Source organism: Leptopilina heterotoma, unplaced genomic scaffold, assembly GCF_015476425.1.
Source record: "Leptopilina heterotoma isolate Lh14 unplaced genomic scaffold, ASM1547642v1 Lhet_362, whole genome shotgun sequence".
Taxonomy (NCBI): Eukaryota; Metazoa; Arthropoda; class Insecta; order Hymenoptera; family Figitidae; genus Leptopilina; species Leptopilina heterotoma.
In genome coordinates this window covers 1,547,987-1,567,342 of record NW_025111043.1, presented here as the reverse complement: position 1 = coordinate 1,567,342, position 19,356 = coordinate 1,547,987, and the positions used below count along the sequence as shown (strand labels likewise).

Here is a 19,356-nt window from a genome sequence, read left to right as displayed (position 1 = left end):
TACAAAATTTTATCCATTATAATGTGTCATTACTGGGCCAAGCTACGTCCCGTTAATGGCAATTATAATTTGCTATCATATATACAAAATTATTACCTTTAATGTGCCGTTATTGGACCGCGCTACATCCCATCACTGGCAATTACAATTTGTCATTAAAGATACGAAGTTTTTGCCAATAATGAGCCATTACTGGGCCGATGTTCGTCACATCATTGGCAATTGTATATTTTGCCATTAAAGATTCATTAACTTTGCCGTGAGCGTTCCATAATTGGGCCGAGAGTCGGTCCTGTCTTGGGAAATTAGAATATCTGCACAGTTTTCTTGAAAGTATCAAATTGATACTAAAGTGGATCAAATTGATGCCAAAAATTTGGATTAACTTTTAATTTGATTAGCATTTTTGGAATCATTTCGTTGCAATTTGATACTTTTAAGTTAACAGTGTGACAATCGGCGCCATCATTGACCCAGCAATGCGACGTTTTAAACACAAGAAATGACCGAGTAACTATGGACAATTCTCGGCAGACATTATACTAGACCGATGATGTGCTGTTTTTGCAGTCTCGGCATTTCGTACTTGGGTAAACAACTAAAAGGACTTTATTAATGAATTATCTATATAATTAACAAAACAATAAGAATATTTAAGTAACTAATAATTACAATTAACGAGGCAAATAATTAGAATAATTTGGTAATTTATTAGTCTTTATACTTGTTTGAATTTAAGCAGAGAAGAATAAATGATTGTCGCTAATGATTATTATAGTATAAAGCATGTCTGACTAGAAGTAAAAATAATTGTAAGATCAGTCAAATTTAACTAATTGAATCAGTTAATAAAAATTTACTAAGGTGACACTAATTTTTATATTCAAGATAAAAAAGTCGACTGATTTTTTGCTTTTAAGCGGATTATATATATTTATGATTCAAATTTATATAGTATGAAAGAATTTTAATCCTTTCCCTATGTTTTGCTTCCACAATAAAATTAATTATTAATGAGATTAATTTAAAGAGAAATCTTGGGAAATAATTAAAAGATTATGCCAAAATTTTTTAACCCTTTCGTCGGGTTTTTTTTAATGATTTTTTAAACATTTTTCTTAACAAGAAGTGACGTTTCTTAACAAACTCTGTTCCTTGAACTAAATGCAGCATCCCTTTTGCTCCATCGGCTACGTGTGTTAAATGAGGGGAGGGGGGTTGAGGTGGGAACAGGGGAAAGACGAGAGAAGCTATTGGCGATGGAGGGTGGTAGGGGCGTTGAGAGGAAGGGGGTGGGGAGGGTAAACTAACAGGGAGGGACTCAAAACGTTCGCTTGAATCTACAACCGCGAGAGCGAGACTCAGTTAGCGGGAAGCCGCCACAACGAATAAGTGTGTTTTTTTCAAAGTTCGATTCATCTTTTTACCGGCGACTCGTGTCAACGCGTATAAAAAAACAATTAAATGACAATAATATTTTACACTTAAAAAAATCCGAATGTGATAAATTGTTAATGTGACAAAATTAAAAAAAAAATTAAATTGAAAATTGTATTAAAAATACAATTAAAATTATTAAAATATTAATAATAAATAGCAAATATAATATTAATATAAATTCTTTACATTAAATTATTATGGATACTTAAAAATAATATTGTTAATAATTAATTTTGTAGAAAAGTTTTTTTGGTGAATTTTTTTCTTCTATAAAAATTACTAAGAAATTGAAAGGATCTTCAAATGGTTGGGGAGAATTCAGAATTATGTGAGCCGAAAGAGTTTTTTGAGCAAGGGTGAAGGGGGGCGATTCAAGGATTTTGCGCGCAGCTTCCGAGGATGCTGGTGCATTAAATTCGCGACGAAGAGGAAGAACTTTGGTGAACGCGTCAAGACAGTTTTATCGTGAGGAAAAGTGTATACGATTAAGAACGACGACTAGTTTCGGAAAATTCGTTTAAAAGAAAAGTGCAAAATAATTGAAAATGATGTGTCTGGTATAAGTATTCTGCGAAGAAGATATATTTCGTCCAGAAGGAGTTAAAATTAAAGTTGTTTTCTAAAAAAAAAATAAGAAACTTTCGAGAAAAGCGAATCAAGATGTCGAGGATAATTTTGATTATCTGCTTAACTGTCGTATGTGTCGTAAAACCGAATGGGGTCCACGGCGGCAGCGAGATCTACGCGAAGATGTTCTCCAGCCAGCAGAGTCCGTCCGACCCGTGCTACGACGAGGACCGACCGCTCAGGTGCATTCCGGTGTTCGTGAACGCGGCCTACGGAGCGACGGTGGAGGCGTCGTCGACCTGCGGCAGTGGCGGCCCCACCAGGTACTGCGATGTCTTCGAGCAACCGGGAGGCAGCACCGGCATCGGGCAGTGCCACGTGTGCGACGACAGCACTCCGAGACGTCGCTTCCCGCCGAGCTACCTGACAGATTTGAATAATCCCACGAACGTCACATGCTGGCGGAGCGAGCCAATGGTGTCGTCGCAGAGCTTCGCCGCACCGCCCGACAACGTCACGCTGACACTCTCCCTCGGGAAGAAGTACGAACTCACTTACGTGAGTCTGCAATTCTGCCCCAAGGCCGCGAAGCCCGACTCGATAGCGATCTTCAAGTCGATGGACTACGGGAAGACGTGGCAGCCATTCCAGTTCTACTCGTCCCAGTGCCGCCGCGTCTACGGGCGCCCGAACCGGGCCACGATCACCAAGTCGAACGAGCAGGAGGCGAGGTGCACGGACAGCCACCGCTACAGCGGCGGCGACGGGCTGGGGCCGGTGGGCAGGATCGCCTTCAGCACCCTCGAGGGCCGGCCGTCGGCCGCCGACTTCGACAACTCGCCGGTCCTCCAGGACTGGGTGACGGCGACTGACATTCGAGTGGTCTTCAACCGGCTCTACATGCCACAGGTTCAGGAGCAGTTCGCGAACATGGGACCCGAGGACAATAATATGGGACTCGAGGAGATTAACAAGAAGGAGAGGGAGCGTGAGGAGAAGATGAAGAAGAGTTTTTATCTGAGACATAATGACCCATTGGTGACGGCACTGCCGTCGGTCCATCAGGTGTTCGCGCCGCAAGAGATGCAATCTAATGATGCACTCGATCCTCAGGAGATGAGTTTCGTGGGCATTGGGGGAACGACCTCGGCTCCAGTTACGACCATACTGTCGACTACTGCCGGTACCACTTTGGCTCATCATTATGCGGTGTCAGACTTCGCGGTCGGCGGCAGGTGCAAGTGCAATGGCCACGCGGCGAAATGCATCACCGGCAAGGATGGGCAAATTGCTTGCGATTGTCGTCACAATACTGCCGGTAGAGATTGCGAAAAGTGTAAATCATTCTATTTCGACAGGCCTTGGGCTCGAGCCACTGCCAGGGACGCCAACGAGTGCAAAGGTCAGTCCAAAAACCCACTGTTACTATAGTAATCTATACGTTTTTTTCGCCTTCTTTTTCTTAGCAGATTATTTCTATATGAAAAATAAAGTGACACGTATTTTCTTATTTTTCAAGAATACTATTTTTAACGTAGTTACACACATTTGAACTTTCAGTCAATTTTCTTAAAAACACAACCTTTTTCCTATCAAATTCAAATTAAATTCAAAATTACCTGAAACTTGGAACTCAAGGGTATCTGCGGTGACGCTGTTTACGAATTCAAAGTTAGTTTCTTAAAATTCAAAATGGCGAATCCAATATGGCTGACATTTTTTTAAGTTTATCTAATATATTTGAATTTTGTTACTCGGAGGTTTTTGGGGTCGATGATTACGAATGCAACGTCAGTTTTTAAAAGTTGAAAATGTCGAGAAATTTTATAAAGGTTCATCGGATTCGTGATAATGGATTCATATGTTACCGTTGGAAATTATTATCTGTACTGAACCTGTGTAAGTTTCAATTTTTTCTGCAATTTTTAAAAAATATGCAAAAGTTTAAAAAAAATTCCAAAAAAATTTAATTTTTTTGTCAAATTTGACGATTGCTTAAATCTTTGTATGAATTATTAAAATTTTCAGTTATGTATCATTTATCGTAGAATTTTATAAGCTTTCGAATAAAATTAAATATCTGCGTAAAAGAATTAAAGCATTCATAAGCACCCCAAATTTTATAAGTCTATTCAGACATAAATAACTAAAAACATTTATTATTTGTTGGTTAAGATACAAATATTATGTTATTTGTTTATTAAACTTTAATAAAAAATCATATTTACATAAAGTAATTACAGTATTGATTATTTCCTTTCATTATTTTATTCCTTATTAATCAATAAATTTCACTTTGCAACTTATTTTTTGAAGTCACTCTTACCCAATAAAAAATTGACAACAGTCAGTACTGGCCAGTGTCGGCGCAGTACTGTAAACCAGTAATAGCGCAACACCGACGTAATACCGGGACAGTAATGATAATCAGTATTGGCTTATGCCAATTCTGGTGCGGTACTGACTGTAAAGCCAGTACCGCATTTATTTATTTACTATTTTTATTATTATTTATGTTTAATACCAATAATTATTATGTTATATTATTATTAATTTTATTATTGTAAACACTATGAAAACTATAACTGAGAAAACAATATGTTTGATTCAAACATAATTATCTTTGTTATACAGTAAACCAAACATTATTTTTGAATTAAACATAATAATTTTGATTCAACACAAATAAGTTTGATTCAATAAGAATTGCGTTTAATTCAAGTATAAAATAATCCAACAAAATTAATTTCCACACAAAGTTTTTTTTAATTTTCTGCAGTCAGTATAGCGCACAGTGAGACCAAACTGGAATTTAATGTTCATAATTCTCTAAAGCCCTAATTTCTTAACCAATTTTAATAAATTTTTTTTTAAATGAAAGATTATAAAATTTGGAAGAGATTTCTCGAGACCGATTTTAAAATTTCTATTTGTCTAAAATAATTTTTTTATTGCAAACTTTAACAAAAGTGTTATTTTTTATGAAAAAATGTTGTCCAGTTTTTATAATTAAATGTCCCAGTCTAAAAACGATTACAGATCCGGTGTTCGTTTTTCAAAAATTTAATATGGGGGATCCAATATGGAGCACACTTTTTTCAAAAATTCTGCAAAAGTATTTTTTATATCAAAAGTTTGCTTTGTTGCACATTTTCCCCAATTAACCAAATACTTTTACAAAATTTAATATATATATATATATAGAGGAGACCGAGGTGAGTAGGTACTTTATTATTTGACACATATTACATTTTTATTATTCTAATATTAACCTTAATAACAGTTGCATATCCTAGTTTCATGAAATGGTTTTGTTTTTTTGTGTCAGTCTCGAAATTTAAAATAAAAAATAATTATTCGAACCGATGCCCAGTTTTTCGCACCTAGGCGAGTTGTAACAGGCTGTTTCAACTCACTTAGGTTTACGCAAAGTTTTGCTTGATCGAATAGAGACTGTTTTGATTTTTGCAAAAGTATATTGTTTTATATTATGGCTTTAAAAGTATTTAGAATTTTACAAATTTTCGTTAAAATCACTTTCATATTTTCTAAAGGAAAAAAAATATTAATAAAAACATTTTTTGAGTTGCTCTTTCATATACAAAAGTCAAAAATAATTTCAACTTATAGGTTTTTTGTTGTTATTGAGCTTACTGCTCATTTTTAATTTAGTTTTTGGTTTAATTTGATTTATATTGATCTCACTAATTTTCTTACTCTTCTTAAAAATTCGCAGACGAAATTTTATTATTCTTAAATTTCTATAAAATATATTATATAATATTATTTCTAGCTATTATAAAGCTCAAATTGTAATTAAATATCGTAATTAAATACCAAAGATTGGTTTAAAATATCTATAATTAGTGTTAAAGAAAACGAAATATGTGATAACCTAATTCTAAAAATAAATTAAGGTATTAAAACATTGGCATTCTCTGATGAAACAATTTTTCAAAAAAAATGAAAAAAATATTACCGGTGACCTTTAAGGAGCTGTAATACCTTCCATATAGATCGCAAACGAGACCCTTATTGATCATTTTACGATCCTAAAAGTCAGTCATAACAACGTTACATTGAAGTCGTAAAAAGTTCCTCGAAGGTTTATTATCAACTTTAGTCGATAACACTCTAGGTTCGCTTTCCATTGGAATGAATTTCTTTTTTCAAAATTTTTATTTTTTTCAAATAAGAATTTAAAACTTATTGAAAACTAATATATGTGCAAATTTTTTTATTACTTAACACTCATCTCTTGCTAGATATACAAAAATGTGAGAAAAAAAGACGCACAGAGATTCTGTTTTAAGTTTCCCCATTATTGAAAACTTTCCTTTTCTTTCTCTTCTTTTGCTAAAACTTAAAAACAAAAACATGTTTTTTTCGTTTACTTGACATGGAAATAAAAATGCTCCAAATAGACAAAGATGATCAAAATCGATGTGTATATCAAATTTTAACAGGTTTTAAGCAAGAGTGGCTGTTAGATTGAATAAGTTATACTATATACACACACAAGAGGGTCCATCTCAAACATTTTTTTCAGGGAGTCTGGTATTAAGTGATTTGAATTATGATCCGGTACTATAAATCAACATTCTCCTTAATTAACCTGTCGTTCGTCGCGTCAGAAGTTGAGCTTTAACGTCTTTCTCAAACTCTTGCAAAATTATTAATTTATTACACCGAAATATTTTCTTTTATTCATCAAACACAATATATACATAAATATTTCTATATGTTAAAAATTTTATAATTCTTGTCAGTTTATTTATTTCTGAATGTGTTTATCGAATATAAATTATTAATACTTGCAGCATATGTGAACATTAATTAAATTAAAAAAAATCAAAGTAGGTACCAAATAAATAATATTTATAGAAGTTAGCATACAAGAAAAACATTAAATTTTAGGTCAAAACTTACAGAGAAGTCTACAATAACTTCAAAATTAAGGTCAAAGATACCAGTCGAGAGGGGAGAACATAATCTTGAAATGTACACTAAAAAAAAATATATTTACATATGATACTGCCATAAATACACGGAAAAAAAGAAATTAGCTGCAGCAGTAAACAGATGTTTGCTGTAAAATCTCTGAAAATTAGCTACCACAGCTAAGAAGTTTGCAGTGGCAGCGAACATTAGTAAAAATTTATGCGAGTTTGCTGTCATAGCGAACTTGTTTGATCTCACAGCGAACTTGTTCGCTGTCCCTATTTCAACGAACAAGGTTTGCTGTGGCAGCAAAATGTTCGCTGCCACAGCAAACCCTTTCTATGCGTGTATAACGTCGACATGTGTTACAATTCACCTTGTTACTAGGTGAGTTTTGTAACAAAACAACTGTTTTGAATTTTGCAATTTTTTTGTAAATCCTTACAACTTTTTAAATTTTTCATTTTTGATTCACATACTACACAAAACTACCTATCCAAAAATACAAAGTTCATAAAAATAGGACAATTTTTGGCTGAGTTATACTGGATAACGTGAAAATCGTTTCAACTCACCTCGGTCTCCCCTATACTTTTCATTTCAAAATAAATTAAAAAATTATTAATACTGACAATAGCAGGGAATATTATTTATTCACATTTCTAAAATTTTCTATATAAACATTGGTAAACTTATCCTCTAGAATATTTTACCCACATTTTAGAAATATTAAAATGTCCAAACTTTGGAATGTTTCTTTGGAATAATGTAGAGATATTCTATTAGAATATTGTAATTGTATAATAGTATATGTAAATTTAAAATATTTCATGAAAACATTATACGAATATTTCAGCCGGTTGAAGCTACCAGTCGCACTCAGCAAAGACGCCATCAAACTTAGTAATCTATTTAATGAAATTAATAAATAAAAACTTACTAAATTTGTTGTTTAGTGGTTATCACTGCAAAAATAGGTGTATTTTTTGACATCTTAAAATAAGATGTTTTCTGAAGTATCTAACTGATATTTAAGATGCTTTATACGATTTAATAGCGATCCAGTTATTTCTTCCATCATAGAAAAGTATAAGTTACTTTTGGCAAGTTTTTTAAAGTATCTTAAATTAAGATGTTTCTGGAGCAATAATATATTTAGCGATAAGTATAACGTCATGTGAATTGTAAAATGCGACAAAAATGTAAGCTACTAAAAACTAAGATGCATTAAGTGTTTTACATATTAGCCCATAATTAACCATACAACTTTTTTCCCAAAAAATATCCTGAAAATGTGTACGAAGATAATACTTTTGACTACACTTTAGAATTTAAAAAAATTATATTTTTTTTATTGTATTTTTTAACTCCTTATGACTTCAGAAAACACCTCCTAAAGTATTTATAACCAATTGTAAAAAATAAAAGTAAATTTTTCAAAAAATATCCAATTAATGTAAAAAGTCATTGACAAATTAAGTAAGTCTTTAAGGGGATAGTGGGGTCCAGCTTTTTGTTACGACCAGTAGCAACATTAGTGCTAATGTATGTAACAGTGTCTGACAAAAAAATGGTGGGGTTTCAATTTGCAAAAGAATTTTAGGTAATTTATGGATGGCCTCTAACGATACATATATAAGGTTAAAACGCGTTTTTCTCAAAATAACGTTTTCTCAAATTGCGGACTAGACAGTGTATCTCTGAATCTACTGAACCGATTTTAATAAATAATAACTTGTTTTGTTTGTTAGCATGTCCTGTGTGAGAATTCACCGGAAAATGGTCAAAAAATTAAAAAAAACATTTTTGCAGACTAGAAAAATACTGAAAAACATAGTGTATTTTGACAAAAATTATTGAAACATCTGCTATTTTTTTATTTTAGTCCATTTTTCATTAATGGTGGTGGATTTCTATGCAAGACACCTTTCTTTTTAAAAAGCATTTTGGATTTTTTGTTTCCGATCTTGTCTTTTAAGAGCCTTCTAAAGTGTAGTAGTAGTACCTTAAATTAAGATATTTCAATTCACTAAAAAGTGTTTACCAAAACATCTTAAATTAAGATACTTCTTTATGCAGTGATGATAACCTGCAAGCAGGCAGACACCAGAGGTGTAAGTGTGATATAAAATTCATAATAGTTAAAATTCTGTACAACTGCAGCCTAAAGAATATCCAGATTCTGAAACAAACAAAGAATGAAGAGTTTAAATTAATCAAATAAATATTAAATAAACCATAATTTTGTTTAAAAAAGAAATTAGAATTTATTTTTAGTCAAGGAAAAAAAGGAAAAATTACAAAATAAATTTAACTACTTTTTTCACTAAAAATTGATTTTTCTCGAAACAGTCTATGCGTCTATGCGAAACAGTCAAATATGCTTTTTCTATTCTTTATTTTACTCCCAGAAGCATAGGAATTGTTTGCTTTCTGTTAGAGCCAGTCAAGCGTCTGACGTTCGATTTCTTTTGTTTTATTTCCAACAAAAAATTTTTAAAAATTAATTGGTTGCTCATAACTGAGTGCCAGTTTCAGCTTCATGAGCAGCAGCTCCTGAGAAGTATACTCTCGCATTTTTTAGGCAAACTGGGAGCACTGAAACAGGAGCTCTAATTTCAGTCATAAAAAGTTTGTAGCTTGCCCAAAATTCGTTCAGTGCATTTGTTAAAAATATTTCCATCAAGGATTTTCAAGCTTAATAACTTAACTTTCAATACCAATTGGAAATTTAAGAAAAAAATTAAAATTTTGATTTAATGCGTAAAAAGCAAAAATGTGTTTTTTTACCCAATCTACTCTATATTCTTATTCACTATTTGTACAAAAACTTTTAGAAAACTAGTGGAAATGTATTTTAAATGTTAAAAGAAACAGAAATTATAAAAACTTTTTCCAAAAGAAACTTAAAATTTTCTAAAAAAAAGTGAGATTTATAAACAATCTTTTCTTTTATTTATAAATAAAACTTGGAATTTTTTCAAAATTGCAATTCAGAAATAGAAATGCAAATTTTTTTTTCAAAATTAAACACAATTTTGTTAAGAAATTGTGATTAGAAATAGGAATTTTGCAAATTTGTATCTTATTTTTCGAAAAGAAACTTATAACTTTGTGGAAAAATTTTGATTGAGAATAAAAAACGGAAAAAATTTCTATTTCCTAATCTTAAATTTTTAATAGTTTTCTAATTTTTTCTAGAAGGAAAAAAAACTGCATAATTTTGTATAAATACCGAGGGTTCCGTACACATTCTGAACTCTAATCATTTTCATTAAATTTTTTTTGCTGTCTAAATATATAAATATAAACGAAAGTAAAACTGCAGTCCACTAGGTCTGCATTCTCAGATATCAAATCCAATCATTTTCGTAAAAAATTGATTTTTTGGAAAGATCTTAGAAAATTCAATTATTCCAAAAAAAACGAAAAGTTCTCAATTAAATTTTAATTATTTGAAAAATTTTCCTGAAAGTTCTTGAGAATTAAATTATTTAATTTTTATTGACATAAGAATAAAAGTTCAGCAAAGTCCAGTTATTGTATAAAATGGAAAAATACTTAAGATTTTGTATTAAAATTCGTTGTGATTTTAAATAAGGTAAATAAACAAAGGTTGTTGATCACGAAAATTCAGATTTTTTTTGTATAAATTCTTGGTATTTAATATTTACTTCTGATGAAGTTTCTTTGCTTTTTCCTAATTTTTCTAACCAATTTTACTTCTCCTGACTCTTTCCTGAATTCCCTTATTTTCCTGAACTATAAGTAACTTGATTAATATAAACGATTACTTATATTATCAAATAAATATTTATTTCTATCAAATAATTTTTATTTAATTATTAAATAATAAAATACAATGCTATTTACTTCAAATGCTATAATTATTGATTCAAATATAATTTACTTTATTTATATAAAAATTATTTTATAGTTAATAAGTATTTGAATATTTGATTCAAGTAAACTATTTTTTCTGTATACAAAGCATATATTATTTTAACGATTGCTAATTGTAGTTAATTGCACCAAACCAAAATTATAGTTAAAATCGTTTTTTTGATTATTATATTTTTAGAAAAGTTCACTCGTAAAAATACAGAAAACCCAATTAATATTGAATTTGCTAAATTAAAATGTAATTTTTCTCCAAAAAATAAAAAAATTCATGAAAAAATAAACTGTAAATTTGTCAATTTTTGATATTATTTATATAAAAATATGTTTCTTAGTGTATATTCGTGAGCTATGTTTGATTAAAATACAGAAAAATTGACTGAGATTTATTACATCGTAATTTTCTCAAATATTGGAAAATTTGGAAAAAGATATTTAAATATTTTATTTTTTTACCATGTCAATTAAAAAATATGTTTTCTAGTGTATTTATGGAGTTCATCTAAATTAAAATACGGGAAAAACCAATTGAGACTTAGAGAATAATAGTTTTTCTTGAAAATTGAATAATTTCGAAAAAAGCAGTCACCCTTCGAATTTCTCAATTGAGCAATTTCCTCAGGCGTTTGAGTTGGCCTCTGATGGTTGAAAAATCGATGGTCATAAAAAAAATTTTTGAAATCACTTCCTTATTGGAAATTCGATTCCGCATATTTTTTCTTCTATAAAAAAAATTGATAACTCTTACCATTTTCGAGAAAAATGCAAAAAACTGGATTTTCTGAAAACACATTTTTAATTGAATTTTTGACTTTAACTCGCTCTAAAACATAAAGTTATGAATATTTTCTTTTTATATTTACAGGGAGTATAGTTTAAACTATCCTTAAGACAACAAACTTTGGCAATAAGGAAAATATTTTGTTTAAAAAAAGTTATTAATTTTTTCCATACACAGTGTCAAAATTATTATTTACAATGTTTGAGGGCTTCGTTTATCTGAAAAATTTTTAGTAATCGAAAACTTCCAGTGAAGAAAATGTTCATTAAGGTATAATAAATATTTTTGCCAAGCAGTTTTACTCTAGGATTAATCGTTTAGTAAATATTATTAAAAAACTATTTTCTGAAAAAAGCGCGCGAGTCAGGAGTCTAGCGTATGTGTTCCCAGTGAGAAATTTCTCACCGGTCCAATATCGGTCCAATATTGGGAGCCAAGAGACCGATCATCAGTCCAATAAAGGCTCCCAATATTGGACCAATATGGGCTGATGCTTGGGATGTAACGGCATCGCCAATCATCGGTTGTCAATATTGGTCCAATATTGGCCGAATATTGGCAACCAAGAGAAAAAAATTTTTTTAAATAAATTTTTTTTAATTAAATAATAATAATAAAAAATTAATGTTTATAATTTTTGTTTAATATATTTATTTGTTTAATTATTTATTTTTAATAATTCATGTAAATAATAAATAATTTATTATTTATAAATTATAATTATTTAAAAATGCAGCAGCTATTATAGGAAATAGCATTCTGCAAAAAAATTCTATCATTGAAAAATCAATGATAGGCGAGAGAAATCCGCGTCTTTAAATAGATTCGCAGATGATAGACAAGAGATATCCGCGTCATTAAACGGATTCGCAGATATACTCTGGTCTCGCGACGAATCTCTCGATACTTATATACACTGGAGTCGCCGTGTCAGTTGCGAGAACGGTTACAGCGTCCCTCTTTCGGCGGAGATAAGAATTGTCACGTAAACTGCTAAATCGCTTTACCGACCGCCTTATTATACCCGCAGTTTACGTGACAATTCTTATCTCCACCGAAAGAGGGACGCTGTAACCGTTCTCGCAACTGACACGGCGACTCCAGTGTATATAAGTATCGAGAGATTCGTCGCGAGACCAGAGTATATCTGCGAATCCGTTTAATGACGCGGATATCTCTTGTCTATCATCTGCGAATCTATTTAAAGACGCGGATTTCTCTCGCCTATCATTGATTTTTCAATGATAGAATTTTTTTTGCAGAATGCTATTTCGATTATTTCCTAATAGTTGCTGCATTTTTAAATGATTATAATTTATAAATAATAAATTAACCGACAGATTAGCTCAGTCGGATAGATGCCTCGCATTGGCGGTCGTTTAAGGACCAAGGGTATAAGTATCCTTGGTTCGCGCCCACTTGGCTTGGTATTTTTCCGGCACGTGAGACAATCTGAGCGGGAGGTTTGACGTCGAGGTATAATGATGTGCACCGTCGATTATTGTCCGGTACACACCATTAGAACTCGACTGTCGATAAACCGGTTGTACTCAGGAGAGGTTTTCTACAGTTTCCCTCTCCACTGGCGAGAAAACCCATTAGACGGGTGGTCCAGGCAAATGCGAGTACTCCTAATTTTCAAGTCGCTCTGTAGGCGCAAAATTTAGTATTAAGGAAATGTCTATAAAGAAATATTGTAAGAGAAATTTACGAGATGTAAACAAACACTTGTATAGCCAAGATTGTAGGCTTAAGACGGGTGTATAAACAAATAAAATAAAAAAAAAAATAAATAATAAATTATTTATTATTTACATGAATTATTAAAAATAAATAATTAAACAAATAAATATATTAAACAAAAATTATAAACATTAATTTTTTATTATTATTATTTAATTAAAAAAAATTTATTTAAAAAAATTTTTTTCTCTTGGTTGCCAATATTCGGCCAATATTGGACCAATATTGACAACCGATGATTGGCGATGCCGTTACATCCCAAGCATCAGCCCATATTGGTCCAATATTGGGAGTCAATCGGCGCCCAGCACGGCAACCAATATTGGACCGATATTGGACCGATTAAAGTCTATTGGCAATTTCTCACTGGGTTGAGTTGACAATGCTAAGTCTCAATTGTTTGTTTTAGCCGTGCGCATTTGTCAGAAAATAGTTTTTTAATAATATTTATTAAACGGTTAATCGTAGGGTAAAACTGCTTGGCAAAAATATTTATTATACTTTAATGAACATTTTCTTCACTGGAAGTTTTCGATTACTAAAAATTTTTCAGATAAACGAAGCCCTCAAACATTGTAAATAATAATTTTGACACTGTGTATGGAAAAAATTAATAACTTTTTTAAACAAAATATTTTCCTTATTGCCAAAGTTTGTTGTCTTAAGGATAGTTTAAACTATACTTCCTGTAAATATAAAAAGAAAATATTCATAACTTTATGTTTTAGAGCGAGTTAAAATCAAAAATTTAATTAAAAATGTGTTTTCAGAAAATCCAGTTTTTTGCATTTTTCTCGAAAATGGTAAGAGTTATAAATTTTTTTTATAGAAGAAAAAATATGCGGAATCGAATTTCCAATAAGGAAGTGATTTCAAAAATTTTTTTTATGACCATCGATTTTTCAACCATCAGAGGCCAACTCAAACGCCTGAGGAAATTTTATGCGTGGTTTTACTATCCGGCGGCTCAATTTGTCACCTTGCCAGCAATAAACTGAGTTTTTTTTAGTATAACTGAAATAATTTAACAATATAAATATTTGCTTGTCTCAAACAGTCTATGTATGAATCTAAAAATGTCAGTCTCGCTTGTCTATAGTCCGCGCTCGCGTCAAATTCATTAGGTAAATCGAAAATACAAAATTATGAGTGTCAATTAAATGAATAGAATATGAATGCATTATGTTCATTGTAACTATTACTATTTAATTTGTACCAGTGAAAAGAATATTTTATACACTAGAAGATTTTTAAGCAAACAAAAATATAATATAGAATAGCTTATTTGTGATTCAAACATATCATGGCTCATATCATAGCTTTTTTCCCAGGTGCATCGGACCCTAAAAATATAATATATATTTAAACCGAATAAATAATTTTAATAAAGTATTTTATTTTATTTAAATAAATTTTTTTTGTATAAAACAAAATATTTGGTTAATGAAACCAAAAAATTTACTTGAGTGCAATAAAGTGTTTGATTTATTTCATTAAAAACATTCAATAAAAAAATTTAGTTGAATCAAATAAACATTTGTTTAACCGTATAAGGTAGGTAAACCTACAAAAAAAAATACAAAAAATACAAAATAACTATTGTTGAGTTATTTACAATCATAACGTGTAGTAGTAATTTTAACTACATAAAACCTACTATTCAATTTTAGTTCCACTAACTATGGAAGTTTAGTTAAAATGCTGCTGAATATGGTAGTTTTAACTATATTTTTTTAACTGCACATATATGTGGATGTTTTTACCACTCACGTTTTTTCTTTGTAGAAAAAAATGATCTTTTCAACTGCATAAATAGTAAAAATAACTATTTTCAACAATTGATTTTACTATATGAAAACAGTAAATTTCTTTCTTTCTCTGCAACTAGTAAGAAATAGTTATTTTAACTACATAAATCATAAAAGTAACAACTTTCAGAGGTTGTATTTATATACTGTATAAAAACAGTAAGTCTCATTTTGTTTGCAACTAATACAAAATAGTTATTTTTGCTACCACAATAGTAAAATTAACTATTTTTAACAATAGTTTTTACTACTACACTATAGTTGAGCCATTTACAAGCATCTGTTAGTTATGTCAACTACGTAAAGTAGTTATTTTAACTACATAAAACCAACTACTTCATTTTGGTTCCACTAACTGAGGAAGTGTAAGTTAAAATGCTGCTGAATATGGTAGTTTTAACTACTTTTTTTCTAACTACACAAATGTGGTTGTTTTTACCATTCGCATTTTTTTCTGTGCAAAAAACTATCCTTAACCTCAAAAACTACCTAACACAAATAAAAAGGTATATTTTTCAAAAACTTTTACCATAGGAAACATATTTTTTGCAACACAAACCTGTAAAATTGAATTTTAAACACTGAAAACAGTGTGTAGAGTGATTTTCAGTGCGTAAAATGATTACTTTACGCATTCTAGTGACTGTTTGATGTGAAACAATGACATAAAGCTTTGAAACAACAATTTACAATCACATTTTTTTATTTTAGCTTCAAGAAAACTTAATTCACAGTTCCCCCAGTAAATTACTGTTTCGAAAATTCTCAATAATCATATAAACGAAATATTCCCAGGCGGAAATTTCCAACCGGCGCGGATCCTAGCCCGTACTGACGCCGGTGTAACTGTACTGGCTCGGAACCGCCTGCCAACCGAATGTGAACGGGCATTCTACCGAATAGTGACTAGGCCAGGAGCGCGCTGGCAACCGGCTCGAAACTGGCATTCTACCGCCCGCTGACCGGCCGGGAGAAGCCGTTCCGTGTATAATTCAACCGGCTGGGACCTGGCACTCTACCGACCGTGGATTTTTCATTTAATAGCCAGCCGAGCGCTGGCATTCTACCGACTGACAACCGGATCGGATCCAAATGATAATTTCAACAAATATCAATACAAAAAATAATAATCAATTGCAAAAGATAAATACTAATGACAATTCATTGACAATTCACTTTACACATTTTTTTAATTTTTTTATACACTTAAACGCAATTTTTTATTACATAGACATTTGAAAAATCCTAACGCTTGGGGGTACGGAACCTACGCCTAACCGAATATCTACGCACCGAAATCTCGCACGCTAACCACTATGCTACGCTCGCATGGGACTCTCAAATCTTAAATACTCTCAAGTGTCACTAGCTCAAATAAAACTTGCAGAATTACTACGCGTCAATGATACCGCTATATTTTCAATACTTTATTGAATGTATATTTAGGACTATTTTAATATTTCGTTAAAAAAGAAACTTGTTATATTTTTATTATTATATAATACATATTATATTGAATAATTGTTTTTCAATATAATAATATTGAACGTAATAATATTAATAATTTTAATTAACATGTCAATAATAATAAATTTAGTATTATTAAGATATTATTAATTAACATTAATATTGTTGAGAATTAATAATAAATTATCAATATTAATATTAATTAATAATATATCAATAACAATAAATTTATTATTATTAAGATATTAATTAAAATTATTAATATCATTACCTTCAATATTATTATATTGAGAAACAATTATTCAATTATTATTGAGATATTATTAATTAATATTATTATTAATATTAATAATTTATTATTAATTCTCAATAATATTAATGTTAATTAATAATATATAATATTAATTAATAACGAATTTTTTTAATTATTTAATTTTTAAAAAAGTCTCAATAAATAATTACTTAATATATTGATTAGATTTATTTAATAATAATTATTTTCTAAAATAATGCAATTACTTGTAATAATTATTTAATTTATAATGTGACAATAAATGACGACATCTGCAGTCGGATCCTCCCCAGTACCGAGCCAGTACAGACTCAACATATCCGTCATTCTTCTGACGCCGCAGAAGAATAAGATCCGCCGGCGGAAGAAATCCAGTACCGAGCCAGTACTGACAATAGTGGGAAGACGGTTCCGACAGTCGGAGCATAATCTGTACCGCGCCGGTTGCTTTTTCAGATCCGAATCGGTACAGACCGTCGGTACTTGCGGTCTGTACGGGCGCGGATCCCAGCCGGTTGTAAACTCCGACGTTCGTCCGACTTTTCCGCCTGGGTTATTTCAATATAAATATTTTTAAAAATTCTGAAGTGTAGTAAAAGTTATAAACGTTAGTTAAATATGTAGAAAAGCAAAAATTATTTTTTAAGGTACTACTACACTTTAGAATTTAAAAAAAATTTTTTTTTTATTGTATTTTTTAAATCCTTATGACTTCAGAAAACACCTCCTAAAGTATTTATAACCAATTGTAAAAAATAAAAGTAAATTTTTCAAAAAATATTCAATTAATGTAAAAAGTCATTGACAAATTAAGTAAGTCTTTAAGGGGATGGTGGAGTCCAGCTTTTTGTTACGACCAGTAGAAACATTGGTGCTAATGTATGTAACAGTGTCTGAAATAAAAAAAATGGTGGGGTTTCAATTTGCAAAAGAATTTTAGGTAATTCATGGATGGCCTCTAACGATACATATAAGTTTAAACGCGTTTTTCTCAAAATAACGTTTTCTCAAATTGCGGACAGTTTATCTCTGAATCTACTGAACCGATTTTAATAAATGATAACTCGTTTTGTTTGTTAGCATGTCCTGTGTGACAATTTACCAGAAATTGGTCAAAAAATTTAAAAAAAAAATTTTTGCATACTAGAAAAATACTGAAAAACATAGTGTATTTTTAAACAAATTATTGAAACATCTGCTATTTTTTATTTTAGTCCATTTTCATTATTATTGGTGGTAGATTTCTACACGCATAGAAAGGGTTTGCTATGGCAGCGAACATTTTGCTGCCACAGCAAACCTTGTTCGTTGAAATAGGGACAGCGAAAATGTTCGCTGTGAGATCAAACAAGTTCGCTATGACAGCAAACTCGCATAAATTTTTACTAATGGGTCAAAATTCGTGAAGTGGGCAACTAATTTTCAGTTGGTCAATATTTTTCATAAAATTTATGTTTTTCTGTTTGAAATAATAAATAAAAAATACAAGTTGAACAGTTTTGCAAAATTCGTTTTTTTGTTGTAAATATTGTTAAACAAACTTTTTTGCATGAATTTAGAAAAGTTTTTTTTTTAAATAAAGTAATAGGTAAAATTTAATGATTTTTGGTATGGTTATATAAAAATAACACGATTTTTGATTAACATTTTTCATTTTAAAATTTAACGTAATTTGATAAAATTATAAACAATTTATTTAAACAAATGAAAATAAATGCAACTTCTCGATCTGTTATTTTATTTTTCAAAATTGAATATTGTTCCTTATTTAATGCCCAAGTATTACCAAAAAGAAAAAATTGGTATTTTACATTTGTTCAAAAGAAATAAATAATTATGTTAATAATAATAAGCATTAAAAAATCATAAAATCTTAATAATATTTTTTTTAGCTTCATTAATTAACAAAATTAATTAAAAAAACCTATTAAAATAATGTTTGAGTGTTTCTGATGTATGAAAAAAGTATAACAATTTATTAAATTGTTTAAACAATTAATTGTTGTAATTTTTTTAAATCTGCACTTAGGGCTGGAAATTTCTAGTTTTTTCTCAATAATTGTGCAATTTGTCAAGAGTAAAACATCTGGTAATGATAAAAAATAAAGAATAAATTAATTAAACATTGTTTAAACAATTAATTGTTATTTTTCTCATAAAGTGTACTTGGGATTAGAAATTTCTAGTTTTTTCTGTATTGTGCATTTTCTTGTAACTACCACATTTAAGTATCAAAGAAAAGCAAAAAATTCAATATTTAAACATTGTTTAAACAATTTATTCTATTAATTTTTCAATTTACTGTACTTAAAACTATAAATTCCTAGTTTTTTCTTAATTGTGACATTTTTTATATAACTTAAACACTTAAGTGTAATAGAAAAACTAAAAATTTATTATTTAACCATTGTTTAAAC

The 19,356-nt window shown here is 30.2% G+C and overlaps 1 protein-coding gene across 2 annotated transcripts in view; it reads left to right on the top strand.

Moving 5' to 3' along the window:
* Window positions 1-1,380: 1,380 nt before the first annotated feature.
* The window catches only part of LOC122505678 (netrin-1-like), a 746,647-nt gene continuing 728,671 nt past the window's right edge, over window positions 1,381-19,356 (top strand). For both annotated transcript variants that reach the window (XM_043617458.1, XM_043617459.1), the window contains exon 1: window positions 1,381-3,409. In XM_043617458.1, the coding sequence (XP_043473393.1) occupies window positions 2,101-3,409 (1,309 nt within the window). In that variant the 5' untranslated portion in view covers window positions 1,381-2,100. The remainder of the gene's footprint in view (window positions 3,410-19,356) is intronic.